Source organism: Diabrotica virgifera, chromosome 6, assembly GCF_917563875.1.
Source record: "Diabrotica virgifera virgifera chromosome 6, PGI_DIABVI_V3a".
Taxonomy (NCBI): Eukaryota; Metazoa; Arthropoda; class Insecta; order Coleoptera; family Chrysomelidae; genus Diabrotica; species Diabrotica virgifera.
In genome coordinates this window covers 54,296,616-54,313,196 of record NC_065448.1, presented here as the reverse complement: position 1 = coordinate 54,313,196, position 16,581 = coordinate 54,296,616, and the positions used below count along the sequence as shown (strand labels likewise).

Sequence of the window (16,581 nt, the reverse complement as noted above, 5' to 3'; positions counted from 1 at the left end):
TGCCCTTCGTTGCTACGAAAAAATACATTCAGTGACATTAATGACAAATGTTTTAAAAATTATAAAAGTGACGACTTTCAACCGTCAAATACATATTTATAACAACTGTGTGTTTAATTTCACTAATTGGTACTTACATATATAAATTACAATAAAATTTTGGTTTTGAACAGTTTTATTCATGAAATAATCGCAACAAATTGCACTCGAACTCTAAAATTAATATAGAATTTTTGCCCTCGTGACACTTTCGACATAATTTCACTCGCCTTCGGCTCGTGAAATTAAAACTGCCAAAGTGACACTCGGGAAAAATTCAATAATTTTAGAGCTCTTGTGCAATTACTACTGACAATTATGAACGCGATGAAATAAAATTATTTTGACATAATATTCGAAACTCAAATCGGTAGACAATATCAGTCGTTTTGAATCATCGTCATGGAAACCAAGAACGTCGTCATGCTAACTAATTATATTGAAAGTTTGGTTTTGACAACCTTGTCAAAGAATTAATGTGTGTCCAACCACTATCAGGTATACCTGGCACCCTGGCAGGTCTGCCTGTTCAGGTGTACATGAGTTGAGTTGCAGGTCTAACAGTACTCATTGCCATACGCATCAAAAATCAGAATTCTGATTTCTCGCATATTTTAATATTCCACAGGTTTTGGTACATACATTTTGAGGAATATAATGAAAGAAGTTTATCGTTTAAATGAATTTATTGTTTTTCTAATAAGTTTTCTGAGGTTCATTTATTTGTCGAATAAATATAAGTATTCAGCAAGAAAAATCAATCGCAGGTATTTATTCAAGTTTTCTCATTATCCAACGATTAAGGTGTTTGATCAGAATACGATCTTCTCATATGTTGTTTCAAATTAGATGTTTTGGAGAATAGTTTAAAACAAATTTCACACTTGTAAGTTGTTTCTTCAGCGTGAACTCTCGTATGTTGATATAAAGAACATCTCTGAGCAAACTGTTTAAAACAAATTTCGCACTTGTAAGGTATTTCTCCCGTGCGCACTGCCAGATGTTTTTCAAATCAGTTACATCAGTCAACAGCATAAAACAAATTCCGCACTTGTATGGTTTTTCTCCAGTGTGCACTGTCAAATGTCTTTTCAAATGATGTGCTAAACCAAACTGTTTAAAACAAATTTCACACTTATGAGGTTTTTCTCCAGTGTGCACTCTCAAATGTTTTTTCAAATCATTTTCTTGAATAAATTGCTTAAAACAATTTTCGCACTTGTGAGGTTTTTCTCCAGTGTGAACTCTCATGTGTACTTTTAATGATGTACTATTGGCAAGTCGCTTGAAACAAATTTCACAATTAAATGTTTTTTCTTTAACAGGTTGGTCCATTCGTTTTTCGTTATTACACAAACCTACAGGAATTGTTTTCATCATTTGCGATCTATCCTCCACGTCATAAACACCTAAAATAAAAACTAAAATATATCTTTTCAGTTTAAAGAAAAATTTAGTGCAATTGAATGAACAGACAATTTTAAAAATTAAGTGTGGATTGTGTGGTTGTACTCGTGAGGAGTTGCTATTGAGAAATGCATACCGAGAGTGCAGTACGGCTAAGATATGGCAATACATTTCTAATGGAGAATAAACCCACATGGTTATCAGCTCTCTCAAGAGCGTCGCACAAGAACTGTGGCAACACTGAATGAGCATTCCTATCTTAACCTTACTGCAATCCCAGTGTGAATTTCACGTTACACCTCCATCGAGCGCCTCAGGTGTAGCGATGTTGAAAAAATATCTATTCGTTACAAAGTACTCGTTACTTACGAATACCGAAAGTAACGATTACTATACAGAGAGGCAAATCGTTACTTTGATTACTCTGATTACTTCGTACCAATCGTACCAGAGCGAGTACCTATTTGAGTATTGTATCTACAATCGGTTGATATCGGAATCGGACCGGTATTCCACGAGTATTCGGTATCAGTACAGTTAACTAAAATTTTATCTATGAAGGGCGAAGGCTATGAAGAGTTTTACAGGATTACAGGGCGCTGAGAATACTTGAGTGACTGAAACAGAGGGACGTAAATCATTTAACAAAGCATGCACCCAGAAACAGATGTCTATACGATAAAATACGATTTGTCGAGGTAGATAATTCACAGAATTTCAAAGACTCACAAATGTAATCCATCTTTGTTTGTACAATAGAGAATTTCCCTTAGATATAAAAACTATTGAAAAAATCTATCATAAGAACAAAATAGAAGTCAGAATAGATTGACAACTTACACAACTTACAGAACCTGTAGACATAGGCAGCGGAATAAAACAGGGAGACTCATTGAGTCCTATACTCTTTAACTTAATCATGGATGAATGTTTATGTACTTTTGGATGCATTCTATACTGCAATTATGCATTTCCACCCATTTTTCTATTGAAAACTTTATCCTGTTTCACTATTTCCCTAAAAATAATTTATTTTCTCCGAAATGCTTTGGTCTATGTGTATTTTATTGCTATGATCCAAAAATCTAAAATAATATCTGCCCGGACCAAAAAAATTAGTAGAATTTGTAAAAAAAATTCATTTTTAATTATTAATTAGTCTGGACAAAATTATGTCGGGCACCCCTTGTTTTTAATAAATTTTAACATAATAGATTACATATCATTTAACTTCTATCCATAGATCGGTGAAGGTCGTTGTTGTATCGGATCTCATACTTATACGAAATACTGAGAAATGTGATTCCCGATATGATTACCGGTACTTAAATACAAAAGTAATCATAGTAATCAAAGTATATGATTACCGGTACTCAAATAAAAAAGTAATCAAAGTAACGAATACTGTAAATGATTACTTTATACAAAAGTAACGATTTGTAACGATGACTCGAAAGTAACTATGTATAATCAACATCACTACTCAGGTGGCGGATAGACGAACGCGTCCCAGATATGGGTGGTACCGGGGAAATAAAATACCCGGGGTGGACCAAAACTAGCACACAGCGTCTGACCCACAAATCATACATACTTTAGACCTTTCACGTAAATGGTCAAGGTCAAGACAGCAAATTAGTTACCCTTTCCAATCCAGAGATGCAGTCGCTTGCAGTCAATTTTCTTGTCACATTTAACAATTGACATAACAATTAAAATAATGGGTTATTTTTGTATTTACTTTACAATTTGTGGCTTAATTATGAGTAGAATTTTAGTTTACACTAAGCGTTGGATCATCCCGTTCTGTGTTTATTCCAACGAACTGTCAATACTGATGGAATGGCCCCGTCCCATTTAAACAGTGAAGCGAGATTGCGGCCAACATACAAGAGAGAGGTCGTAGAGGGAGACAGATAATGCCAGGGAAAATTTGCTACAACTACCACCAGAGTTGCCAGATGTGATTTTATAAATCCCCCACTTAGAAACTGAAAGTGAAGCTCAAATCCCCCAAATTTAAATTTGTGGCGCATTTTAATAAATTAGTAGTCAAATGTAGAGAACAGTAAACCAAAATTATACTACTTATTAACAGAAGGCCCTGGAAATGATTTATAGATATTATAGTCTTCGATTATATAAGAGTAGGTCTATGTATATTCGCAAATTTAATTTACCATGACTTCTTAAAATCTTCCATAATTGTCCCCCCCCCCTCAAAATAAAATCCCATAACAATTTCTCCTTAGAAAAATTCCCCTAGACGTTTTCAAATTACTCTAAAATTGTGGGAAAATACCCCAATTTGGCAACCCTGACTACCACTATCAATTCTCTTTGTTTACGAAAGATGAAGATTATCTTCCATCCTTCCCTGACTACGCTATCTCATCCTGGCCGCATTAAATTCGCTTCATGCCCACTCCATCAGTATTGCCAGTTCGTTGGTTTCTTCACATGTAAAAACAAAATGGACCCTGAAACAGTTTATTCCAATATACGAGTGTGTCATCAACATTTCGGGCCTATATTTTTTTCGAAAGTTTGTAAAAGATTATAAGGTATTTATCTACAAAATCTTCCTACAAGATATTCTTTCAAAAATTTCCATTAAACTAAATATTAAACATTAATTTATTACAAAAACAGTGCTTTCACATGCACACGGCAGTAGTGTTTAGCATTTTGAAATCAAATTGGAATTTGGAATATTTGAAGTTTTCAGTAAAACGATGATTTTTGTTTATATTGATATTTGAGCCCCGATTACAACACTACCTACTACCATAACTTTAGACAAAACCTAAAACTTTTAGTATTTTTTATGTAGATGGAACTTTTAAGGTAATTTTAAGTTATTGTATAATTATTATTGAACAAAACATTGAATTGCCTTTCTGTTGTTTATCTGTACCTTTTAATTAAAAAATCACGCAAAATTTATTGTTTAAAACTCCCGCGTAAATAAAATTTGCCAATTTAGTTCCCTTTCCAATCAAGAGATGGCGTTAATTCGATCCGAAAGATTAACATGGTCGTTTTACTTTTCCGCACTACTTTTCCGCACTGCATTTAGATATTTTAATATGGCCTTAAAATAATTATAATACATGCAATAAACTAATATTTAGATATTATTTACTATTTTATTTCAAATGTATCTTATTGTGTTCCTGTTTTAATGAAATTAACGCGATTATTTCATTCATAGGAGATTCTGACCAATAGAAAGCTACAGACATGCAAATTAAGGTGATAATTTTTGATAATCTCCCGTCGTTAAGCATATTACGTCAGATGCCCTTCGTTGCTACGAAAAAATACATTCAGTGACATTAATGACAAATGTTTTAAAAATTATAAAAGTGACGACTTTCAACCGTCAAATACATATTTATAACAACTGTGTGTTTAATTTCACTAATTGGTACTTACATATATAAATTACAATAAAATTTTGGTTTTGAACAGTTTTATTCATGAAATAATCGCAACAAATTGCACTCGAACTCTAAAATTAATATAGAATTTTTGCCCTCGTGACACTTTCGACATAATTTCACTCGCCTTCGGCTCGTGAAATTAAAACTGCCAAAGTGACACTCGGGAAAAATTCAATAATTTTAGAGCTCTTGTGCAATTACTACTGACAATTATGAACGCGATGAAATAAAATTATTTTGACATAATATTCGAAACTCAAATCGGTAGACAATATCAGTCGTTTTGAATCATCGTCATGGAAACCAAGAACGTCGTCATGCTAACTAATTATATTGAAAGTTTGGTTTTGACAACCTTGTCAAAGAATTAATGTGTGTATGTATTTTCAGTAGTAATTGCACAAGAGCTCTAAAATTATCGAATTTTTCCCGAGTGACACTTTGACAGTTTTAATTTCACGAGCCGAAGGGGAGTGGAATTGTCAAAGTGTCACGAGGGCAAAAATTCGATAATTTTAATAAAACTGTTAAAAAAAACAAAATTTTATTGTAATTTATTTATGTAAGTACAAATTAGTACAATTAAACACACAGTTGTTATAAATATTTGACGGTTGAAAGTCATCACTTTTATAATTTTTAAAACATTAAGTGCCATTAATGTCACTGAATGTATTTTTTCGTAGCAACGAAGGGCATCTGACGTAATATACTTGACGACGGGATATTATCACAAGTTATCAGTTTAGGTTTTAATTTCTGTAGCTTTCTATTGGTCAGAATCTCTTATGAATGAAATAATCATATTAATTAAATTAATTGATTAAGATTTGGCCATTTTTTTAAAGACTCGTAGAAAAAATATTGTTCCTAACTCTTGCAGAAAGTCTCTTTTCCGCACTCGACTGCTTGCCGAACTCCCGCTTCGCGTCGTTCGGCAAACTGCAGTCGCGTGCGGAAAATAGTATGACTTTCTGCACTTGTTAGGAAAATAACTATTTTTTATTTAAAAACTATCTAAAATGTCATGGATTGCAAAAACGATTAAATAAACGATTTTATACCAGAATACATCTCGAAGTTTTTACTTCTGTATGAGTCTCCATGACATTTTAGATAGTTTTTAAATAAACGATTTTATACCAGAATACATCTCGAAGTTTTTACTTCTGTATGAGTTTTTTAAACTATGATATACAGCCAACTATTGGGATTTTCCCATTGATTTTTTTTAACTATTTTTTTATTTAGCTAATGCCTCGACAACTAATGGCCATTGGCATGGTGACAGTACAGTGGATTTTTCCAATTAGGTGCTTAGTGTAATGTGTAGTGTGTGTAGAGTAAGTGTCTTGTGACTTTGCAAAGTCGACGTCATTGTCTTTGCAAAGAGACGCTAATTGTGTCCGAACGTCTGCGGTTCCTCCGGTGAGTACCGATCCCACAAGGAATGTAATACATTCAATTTAAAATAAATTCAGGAATTTTTTGTAATTGGGCAACAATGTCAACTTAGATCTCTGACGTAGATAATGATGTGCAAAGGTATTTATAATGTACGTACCATATAATATACAAATTTTTTATTAAAATATATATTAACATATGAAGAGTGCAGGGGAAAATAAGGAATGTCACATTTTACACATATTGAGATAAACACCAATAAAGGTGTTTATCTCAATTATCTTATGCTTAGTAGGAGATTCTTAGCAGAATTCTAGCAATTATTATTTTATAATCTTAATATAATATCAATCTATATTATCTTATTAATTTATTAATGCACCAAAAAACTGCTAACATTCCAATTTTTTTGTTCAGTGGCGTGCAGACAATCCTGGTTCCTGGGCTGAATACAAATTGTTGGAAAATTTATATCGACCGATCTTTCTGGTTGTCCTGAATCGATAGGCTAGTCGGCTAGTGGATAGTACTGTTTCTGCTACCACATGGCGAGAAAAGCCAAAATTCATGATAAAATGACATTCCTTGTGTTTCACTCTTTATAATATGCTTTTCTTCTAAGACTGAATTTTCGTTAGAACAAATCATTTTGGCTCTGAAGGATTATTTAATGATTCCCTTTTGATTGGTGTTGTAATTTGATTTGTAATTTAGATATCTGTTGGTGTGTCGGTTTTCTATTGGTAAATGTAGTTAAAAACTGATAAAAATAAAATGTTTCAATTGTTCATAGACAGGGCGACACTCTCTCACCTAAATTATTTATAAAGGTCCTCAAATACGCCTTTAAAATGCTAAAGTGGGAAAATAGAGGAATAAAAATAGATGGAGAAATGCTCAATCATCTGCGTTTTGCCGACAATATAGTACTTATTACCGAAGATCTGGGTGAAGCACAACAAATGCTACAAAAATTAGAAAACGTATCTTCAACAATAGGTCTAAAAATGAACATCAGTAAGACCAAATTTATGACAAATTTAGTTCCCAGCGAACACCTAACCATCCAAACTCAAGTGGTAGAGTTGACAGAAAAGTACATATACCTCGGTCATGAAATCAGAATAGGCAAGGACAATCAGACCTGCGAATTTCAACGACGAATAACACTTGCTTGGGCGGCGTATGGTTCACTAAGAGACATCTTTAAGAGCAACATCCCGGTAGCTATGAAACGGAAGACATTTGACCGTTCTTCCTATTATGACATACGGAGCAGAAACTCTCACTCTCACAAAAACAACAGTACTAAAAATGCGAGTGGCACAAAGGCGCATGGAAAGATCGATTCTCGGCGTGACAAAAAAAGACAAAATAAGGAACCAAGACTTAAGGAAAAGAACAGGTATCACTGATATCGTCGAACGTATAGACAAGCTGAAATGGAATTGGGCAGGTCACATAGCGAGACTGAAAGACTCAAGATAGACCAGAAAACTAATAGACTGGCGCCAAAGAGAATACAAACGCAGCAGAGGACGACCACCAACACGCTGGATGCACGACATTAAACGAATATCCAAGAAATGGCAACAAGAAGCACAGAACCGTGAAGAGTGGCGAAAAATGGGGGAGGCCTATGTCCAGCAGTGGACAGAAGAGGTTGCATGATGAATTGTTCATAGAGAAAACGAATGGAAAATATCTAGACTAAACGAAAGCCATAAAAAAAGTTTACCATACATATTTTATCATTTATCTCACCTGAGTTATCCTCATCTGCTTCATTCTTCAAGTCTTCTAGATCAAGGACAGTGGACAGCTGACTCTCTAGATATCTAGGATCATCTTCAACATCTTCCTTAATGTCAACTTTTACTTCCATAGCTAATGAAAAATAGGAAATTAGGTACATCACATTGTTTAGGTTTAGAGCATAAGGTAAAAAAAAGAGTCTGACCTTATGCTTATGCTCAAAAGGTAAAAGAGCATAAGGTCAGACTTGCGGGCTTATAAAACAAAACAAATATTGCAAACCATCGAAAACAATAGAAACACGAGAGTATGTATTGAAATCAAATTTAACTTAAAGGAAAATCAAAGATCACTAAAATCAAAAACCAACAGGGGAATATGGTGACGGAAAAAACTCAAATAATTAAGGAAATACAAACGTTCTATAAGAATCTTTATATATCTACTATACAGAACCCCGGAACAGACCATAGAACAATTCTAAACGTCGGCTCGGAAACTCTCCCTAAAATATCTTCTTCGAAAATAAGACATGTCATAAATGAAAAATAAAAAAAGCACCTGGCGAGGATCGTATAACGTCTGAAATGTTAAAAATGGGCGGCAACATCGTTGTAGAGGTTGTGGAAGTCTTGCTGAATAAATGTCTAACAGAAAAAAGAATACCCAGCCTGTGGGAAAACACCGAAATAATAATTTTACACAAGAAAGGAGACACTACCAATATTGAAAACTACAGACCTATAAGTTTGTTGTCACACTTACATAAATTGCTAACAAGAATAATAACCAACCGCATAACACACAAACTTGATTTATATCAACTGGTTGAACAGGCAGGATTTAGAAAAGGGTTTAGTACTAACGATCACTTACAAACCATCAGAACACTGGTAGAAAAAACCACAGAATATAATGTACCTTTACTTATGGCATTTATTGACTTTCACAAGGCTCTTGATAGTATTTAAACTTGGTCCTTTTTGTCAGCCTTGAAGGATGCTCGAATAGACTCACGGCACACTACACTCATTAAAAACATTTATGAACAGGAGAACAGGCCACATTCCACATCAAAATCAATGAAGACGACAAAAATGGAAAAATGCTCCTTGGTAAAGGTATTAGACAATGTGATACTATTTCACCAAAGCTTTTTACCTTAGCATTGGAAAATGTATTCAAACAGCTCGACTGGGAGAAAAACGGTCTAAACATTGATGGTGTACGTTTGAGTCATTTGAGATTTGCGGACGACATAGAGTATTTACAGATATCAAGGAACTGGAGCAAATGCTGAAGGAACTAAACCAGCAGTCAAATAAAGTAGGTTTCAAAATGAACCTTCAGAAAACAAAAATAATGAATAATTTACAAATTAATCTTGTTATTGAAAATGTCAGTCTTGAAAATGTAGACCACCATAATATTATTTCTTGGACATACCATTAAAATCGGCAAAGAAAACCAAATAGACGAAATAAAAAGACGCATACAATTGTCTTGGGCGGCTTTCGGCAAGTTAAGCATTATCTTGAAGAAGAAAGATATACCAATGTGTCTAAAACGTAGAGTTTATCACAAATGTATCTTGCCTCTAACTACATATGAACTGGAGACCATGGCCTTTACAAAGAAAACCTTAGAGCAGCTCAGTACAACCCAAAGAGCGATGGAGAGGGCCATGCTAGGGATTAGTTTGAGAGACAAAATTCGAAATATCGACATTCGTCAAACAACAAAGATTACTGATGTCGCAGAACGTATAGCAAGGCTCAAGTGGCAATGGGTCGGACATGTTGCTCGAGATAATCCCGAAAAATGGACACAGAGATTAACAAACTGGAGACCAAGAGAGAACAGGCGAGGAGTAAACAGACCGCAGAAGAATTGGGCAGATGATATCAAACAAGTCGCTGGCAAGCAGTTGACCAGAATAGCCAAGAGTAGAAATTGATCGAAGCAAATGGAAGAGGCCTATGTTCAGCAGTGGACGAACACAGGCTGAAGAAGAAGAAGAAGACATTGTTTATTACTAAAAATTATTCACTTACTTGAGTTGCCTCCTGGTTCACTCTTCAAATCACCAAGATCTGCTGATGTGGAAAGCTGGCTCTCTAGATACACAGGATCATCGTCAACAAAACCTTCCTTAATTTCAGCTTTTACTTCCATAGCTAATAAAAAATATGAATTACATGCCATTGTTGATTAGTGTAATAAACAGAGGTTGAACCTTGCAAACTGGGCACAAGTACGGTTTTATTTTTTTTTCTGGTATATCAAGGGGTGCTAATTATGAGACTAACCTTTTCTTAAAAAATTGATTTTGGGCCACCCCTGTGGGTTTTAGAATGGAAAGAAAGTAAAATATGCATAGGTCATAATGTGTAGCAGACAATGTGTTCTTTTATTTGCCATAAATACGTTATCAATAAAACGAATAGGTGACGAAAAAAAAGCAAAAACTGGCAAAGCATTTCTGAGGTTTACGGCGCCACTGTGCCATAACAGTTGCTTAAACGAAAAAAATGCATAGGACCTTTTTGTAGAGAAAATAGTGCTCTTTAATTCTGTATAACGTCGGTGATGTGACAATACCTGCTATCTGCTTTTTCATAACTTTTGTAAGAGGGATTTCAAACTTTTTTTTAGGGTCATCTCCTGTTTTCATATGTACATTTTGACTTGTTTTGTAGTAAATAAATAGTTGAATTTACTACAAAACAAGTCAAAAAATATCACATGAAAACAGGAGGTGACCCTAAAAAAGTTTGAAATCCCTCTTACAAAATTTATGAAAAAGCAGATAGCAGGCATTGTCACATCACCGACGATAAGTTTTGTTAAAAAAAATGCATAGTTGATGAGAAAATTGTAAAACCATGTTCGCCAAACTTATTTTCACGGATAGATGTAGTTTTCGCAGGGATGTTGCAATAATATTTATGAAAAATCCTATTGATGGAACAGATGTCCATATGGGTCAAAAAGCAAAAAAAAATTTTTCATCCCCCGTTTTATTTTGTTTTTGGCTACAGGTGTTGCACCAAGAAATCCCTTTGGTGTCCATGTATGTGTAATAAGAACGTGCACAAAATGATATATGAAGCATTTTAATAAAGGGCATGGTGTGTGAAGGATTCCAAGAAAATCACTTTCTTTATTAATTACCCTTTTTTGTAATGGTTTCGGGGAAAAATGGGGGTGCGTTATACAAATTTGTAAATAACACCAGTACATGGGTAATCACTGAAAGTTTTGTTACTCTAGCATAAGCGGTTCAGATGGTATAAAAAAGGGTTTTTTTTAATGTAACACCCTGTAGGTAAAAAATGAGCAAATGTCCTTAAATGAAACCTATAACAAAAAATCATCCACTTATTTGTGATTCATTGCCGCAGGGTTTCTTCTTGATTCCCATAGTTAGGGAAAAATAATTAAAAAAAGAATCTTTCTTACAAACTTGTCAAATTTGGGGCGCCACCCCCGCTAAACGGTGGGTGATAGACATATGCTCTCGGGAAATAAATTGTAGGAAATTATAGTGCTTTACATATTTCTATTAAGCAATTTTTTTTGCAAAACATACAAGAATGGCTACAGATAGGAAGAGTTGATAAATACAAAAAATACAGTAGAACCTGCCACATCCGGACCTGTCACATCTGGAACTCCCCATATCCGGATGGTTCCACAGCCCACATCTACCGGGAAAGGTAGTCCAGCTGTTGGACAATGCCCCATCTCATCCCGATCCAAAAGAACTAAAAGATGGCGAAATAAAGTGTCGTTTTTGGCCTCAAATGTGACATCCCTGTGTATCAAGGTGTTATAGAATCTATAAAACATGTCTGACGGCATTGATTGCTGGAATGGATGAAGGAGAAAACGTTACAGATACTCTAAAAGAAGTGGTCTTGATATCTGGATCGGTTGGTCGCCACATACAGATGTGACAGGTTGCACTGCACCTACGAACCTGGATTTCAGAGAAAAATGATCAAATAACAGAAATAAGGACAAGGATAGAAATATCATAGGGCATGTGCGTGTGTGTGTGTGTGTGTGTGTGTGTGTGTGTGTGTGTGTGTGTGTGTTTGTGTGTGTGTGTGTGTGTGTGTGTGTGTTCACAAAGAGGGGATGGCATTAGATAAATTTTTTGCCACAGATATTTGAAAGTTAAAGATGTCATATTAAATTTTTATTTTAGAGTCTTTAAGACATTGTATAATAGTTTTAATACTCATTAATAGTTTTGGTGTTAAAGCTTAGTAGGTGCAATATTTGCCTTTCCAGGGATGTATACCAGATGTACAGATTAATGTAAAAAAGATTAAAATAAAACAACAAGAATCAGTTTAACACTGACTTGCATGGGACATTGTAGATAGAATGGTTCAGTATAACCGAAAAAAACTAGTGATTTTCATCGGTCTTGCCGATGTATCTCGTTCTGTTGCTGCCAAGTCTCACTATCTCTGTAGCATCATAATATCGACAGCTGTGGCTTCTTCTTGTCGCTTGGCATAAGTTATCGCAGCTCCACAAATTTGTACTCCTTTTGTGAAATTTTGTGGAGCTTAACAGTCTCTGGTTTTTCGATGACTTCACCACCTTCACTATTAACAAGAGTAACACTTTCTTCATCAGTTATTTCATACTGGTCATCCCTTGAAAACCACTCTTCTACATCACCCAAAGACGCATCCTCACATCCATGGATAAGGTTCACTAATGACAAAATATTTTCCTGAACTTAAAAGATTATTTCATTAATCAGGCCCATAGTAAATTATGGCTGCGAAACATGGGTGGTGACACAGAAATCTGCCAATGCATTAGATGTGTTTGAAAGAAAAGTATTACGTAGGATACTGGGCCCAATAAGTGAAAATAACAACTGGCGAATTAGGTATAATAGAGAAATATACGAGCAATATAGCGAACCAACTCTAGCACAACACACTAAACTGCAGAGATTACGGTGGGCAGGGCACGTGGTCCGCATGCATGAGAATAGAATCCCCAGAAAATTGCTGAATGCAAGAATGCAGGGAAGAAGACCTGTTGGAAGACCTAAAAAGAGATGGGAAGACGAAGTCGATAAGGATGCCAGGAACTTCCTGGGAACGCGTTCATGGAAAAGAACAGTGGTAGATCGAAATGATTGGAGAAGCTTATTGAAGGAGGCCATGGCTCGATTTGGGCTGTAGTGCCATTGGATGGATGGAAAAGATTATTTTGTTGCATAAATGGTGTGGCAGATAAAATGGAATGGCGGATAACCGAAGGGCAGATAACTGAGACTCTACTGTATATGATTTAAATCTTGCAGTAGAGTAGTTATCACATGAACAGAGAAAGTTGATACCCATTCCTATTTTAGCTAAATGTGCAGGAAAGTTGCTGTGGTTTAATCTTAAGTGACTTAGGGATTTGGAATAAAATCGAGTAACGTAATAATAAAATATATGTGGGATATTTTGCGGAAGTTCATCATATTCCACATCCGTAAGTCACTTAAGTTGCCATGGTTTAATCCTAAGAGACTAATGGCCGGTTTCACCAATGGCAAATAGTGGTTTATCCTATGATTAAAGTTATTCGACAAATAAACTGACATTTCTCTATTTTACGAACGTCAAATAAGACTTATTTTATTTATTTATTAAATAAATATATACTCCTTGAAGAACTTGGCAAGTTAATCTCGTGGTAAATATCAATAAAAAAGTAAATTCATCAGTTTAACTTTAAATGATCAAAATTATATATTGAAACAAAATAAAGGTATAAACATCTAATAAATTTTATTCGACGAATAAGTATTCATTGGTTTATTTGTTGAAGGTGAAACCAGACCTTAGAGATGTGGAATAAAATCGAGTAATGTTATAGCATAGGGCGTTTGTAAAAATGAAAACAATTCTCTGGAACACAGACCTTAGATTAGAACTGAGAGTACAAGCTTCGAGATGCTCCATGTTCTCTATACTGCAATATGGACTTGAAATGTGGTCTTACAGAAGGATGCTTATAATAGCATAATAAAAATAAAATAAGAAAGTAACAATATCTGGGACACGTAATGGGGGGACAGCGATATGAAATGCTAGGACTGATTTTACAGGATTATAAATGATACAGGGAAAGATAAAAGGCGGAAGAAGTATAGGAAGGAGAGTGTCATGTCCGATTAGGAGATTAAAGAAGAAGAATTTTCTTACCAAAGTTATCTTCTGGTTCATTCTTCAAATCAGCAAGATCTGTTAAGGTTGGAAGCTGACTCTCTATTAGATATACAGGATCATCTTCAACAAAATCTTCCCTAATTTCTGCTTTTACTTCTATAGCTAATAAAATATATGAATTACATCACATTGTTTAGTATAAGTTGTTATTGTCTTACCTCCTGGTTCACTCTTCAAATTACCAAGATCTATTGATGTGGAAAGCTGCCTTTGGTCAGTTTCAACTTCAACAAACTTTTCCATATTAACAGGTAAACTGAGTAAAAATAAGAAATTTACTGGGTGAAGTGTGAACACTTTAAACAACCATCAATCAACATTCTAAAAATGTTAATGTTGTCAAAATCTTGTTATTTTATAAATGTCACAATTATACATGTATAATGTATTTATTTTGTTTTATTCATTTTATTCCAACGTCAAACAAAAACCAAACCAGTATTTATTGACACTTGACACTTTGACCCAGCTCCTTGATTTATTCTGCTTCCATCTAACGCTAAAAAGCAAAAGGAATGTGATGATGTTGTCTATTTCTGTTAGAAGTTCTGTTAGAAAATCCCACATCACTGGTTAGAAGTTGGAACCTTAGAACACTATCCACTAGATGTCACACAAAGATAGTGTGTAACTGGTTATAAAAATATTAGCATTCAAATACATTAGCATTAGATGGTAAATGGTAAACAAAATTAACCAAATACATAATACATACATTAGACATTAGACCATCTAATTAATGTATTTGCATTAACACATTGCCCGATAAGGGAAAGCAAAATTTTATGAAAACCTCCAGAAAAGTAAAGGAAGGATGAAAATTTGGGAATAGGTAGTTGAAATTGTCTATTATTATATAAGAAAAAGTTTACAATTCTACATCCCCTCCATTTTACAAAAATTGGAAAATAAAGGGAGAAAAATTTTTTCTCGGGGTTGAAAAAAATACGTTCAAAATAAGTGCGGAATTAGATATAATGACTAATTCTAAGCAACTTTTGTTCTATAGAGTTTTTTACAAAGTCAATAATTTTCGAGTTATTTGCGAGTGAATCAGGAGATATCTTGCACGAATTAAATAATAAGGGTTTTAAAGTTCGCAACATAATTAATGTTAGACATAGAGTTCCCAAAGAACCATTGCCGTGCCGTTATTCTTTGTCGATATAGAGCCAAATGAAAACAACAAAAACATATTTAACCTACAAGTCCTACGAAACTGCATAATAACAGTCATAGATATATAATACTCTAGATTGCGCCTTACGATCTTAAAATGGGTGACGGTTGCGACAGAGATAAATGAGCCTATTTGGTCGGTAGTCTCTTTCTAATTCAAGGGGAGTATCGACGACGTCACTATCCTACTCTGTCGTCGAGTATTTTAGATGGTTTGACAGTTCGAGCGGATGGCGACGAGAACTGGTCGTTTGTCTTCGGACGTGGATAATCCTGGTTCGAATCCCATACCAATCTTTACTTTTTTTATTTTTTATTTAATCAATATTGCGTTTATTAGATATTATTACATCTCTAAAGTAAATCTATGCAAAGAAATATATAACAAATAAGAAAAACTGTGTAGGTACCTATAGATTTTTAAAAATATAAAAGCCAATGTTATTTTTTGAATAAGTTAATTGTAGAATAGTATAAAGTAATTGTTAAAAATATTCGTAAACAATTACCAATAATTAATATCAACATAATGTACCATCGATTTATTAATTGAATCGGTCATTTCAAAAACAACATATTCCTAATTTTACAGAAGAGCAAAGAAAACTAACTATATAGTCGAAAGATGGATGAAATAGATGACATCAAAATTCAGTTATATTGTAGTTTTGTTCCTAATGTTTTTACTGGACTGGTGTCGTTTTTGCACACAACGTTTATCTTAAAGGAGTCTATTTCTCTCAAAAAGTTAGTTTCTGAAAATTGTGGACTTTGCTGTTTTTGAAATGACCGATTCAATTATAAGTAATTAGACGTTATTTTTATTTATGAAACTATTGTTACAATTTTTTTAAAAAAGTAGAAGCAAAACAAACATTCACATCATTCGAATTATTCGAATAAGGACGAATTTATATTAATAACGAATGACTTTTATTTTACTATGCAGTTCACATATTCATACCTATTCTGTAACTCATTTCGATGATAGAAGTCAGTAAAATCGAATAGAAGTGACCAAGTCGAATAGAAATAGTCCAAATCCGTATTCCATAACTACTTCGGAATCTCTACAATCGTAATGTGAATAGAAA

The 16,581-nt window shown here is 34.2% G+C and overlaps 1 protein-coding gene across 1 annotated transcript; it reads right to left on the bottom strand.

Annotated features, from left to right (window-relative positions):
• Positions 1 to 706: 706 nt before the first annotated feature.
• On the bottom strand, positions 707 to 14,780 carry LOC114328358 (zinc finger and BTB domain-containing protein 24-like). Its single transcript, XM_028277189.2, has 5 exons — positions 14,467 to 14,780; positions 14,285 to 14,410; positions 10,109 to 10,231; positions 8,064 to 8,186; positions 707 to 1,448 (listed from the first exon to the last, which is right to left on the bottom strand). Exons 1-5 carry the CDS (start codon positions 14,549 to 14,551, stop codon positions 880 to 882), a joined length of 1,026 nt encoding a protein of 341 aa, XP_028132990.1. The 5' UTR covers positions 14,552 to 14,780; the 3' UTR covers positions 707 to 879.
• Between the last annotated feature and the right edge of the window lie 1,801 nt (positions 14,781 to 16,581).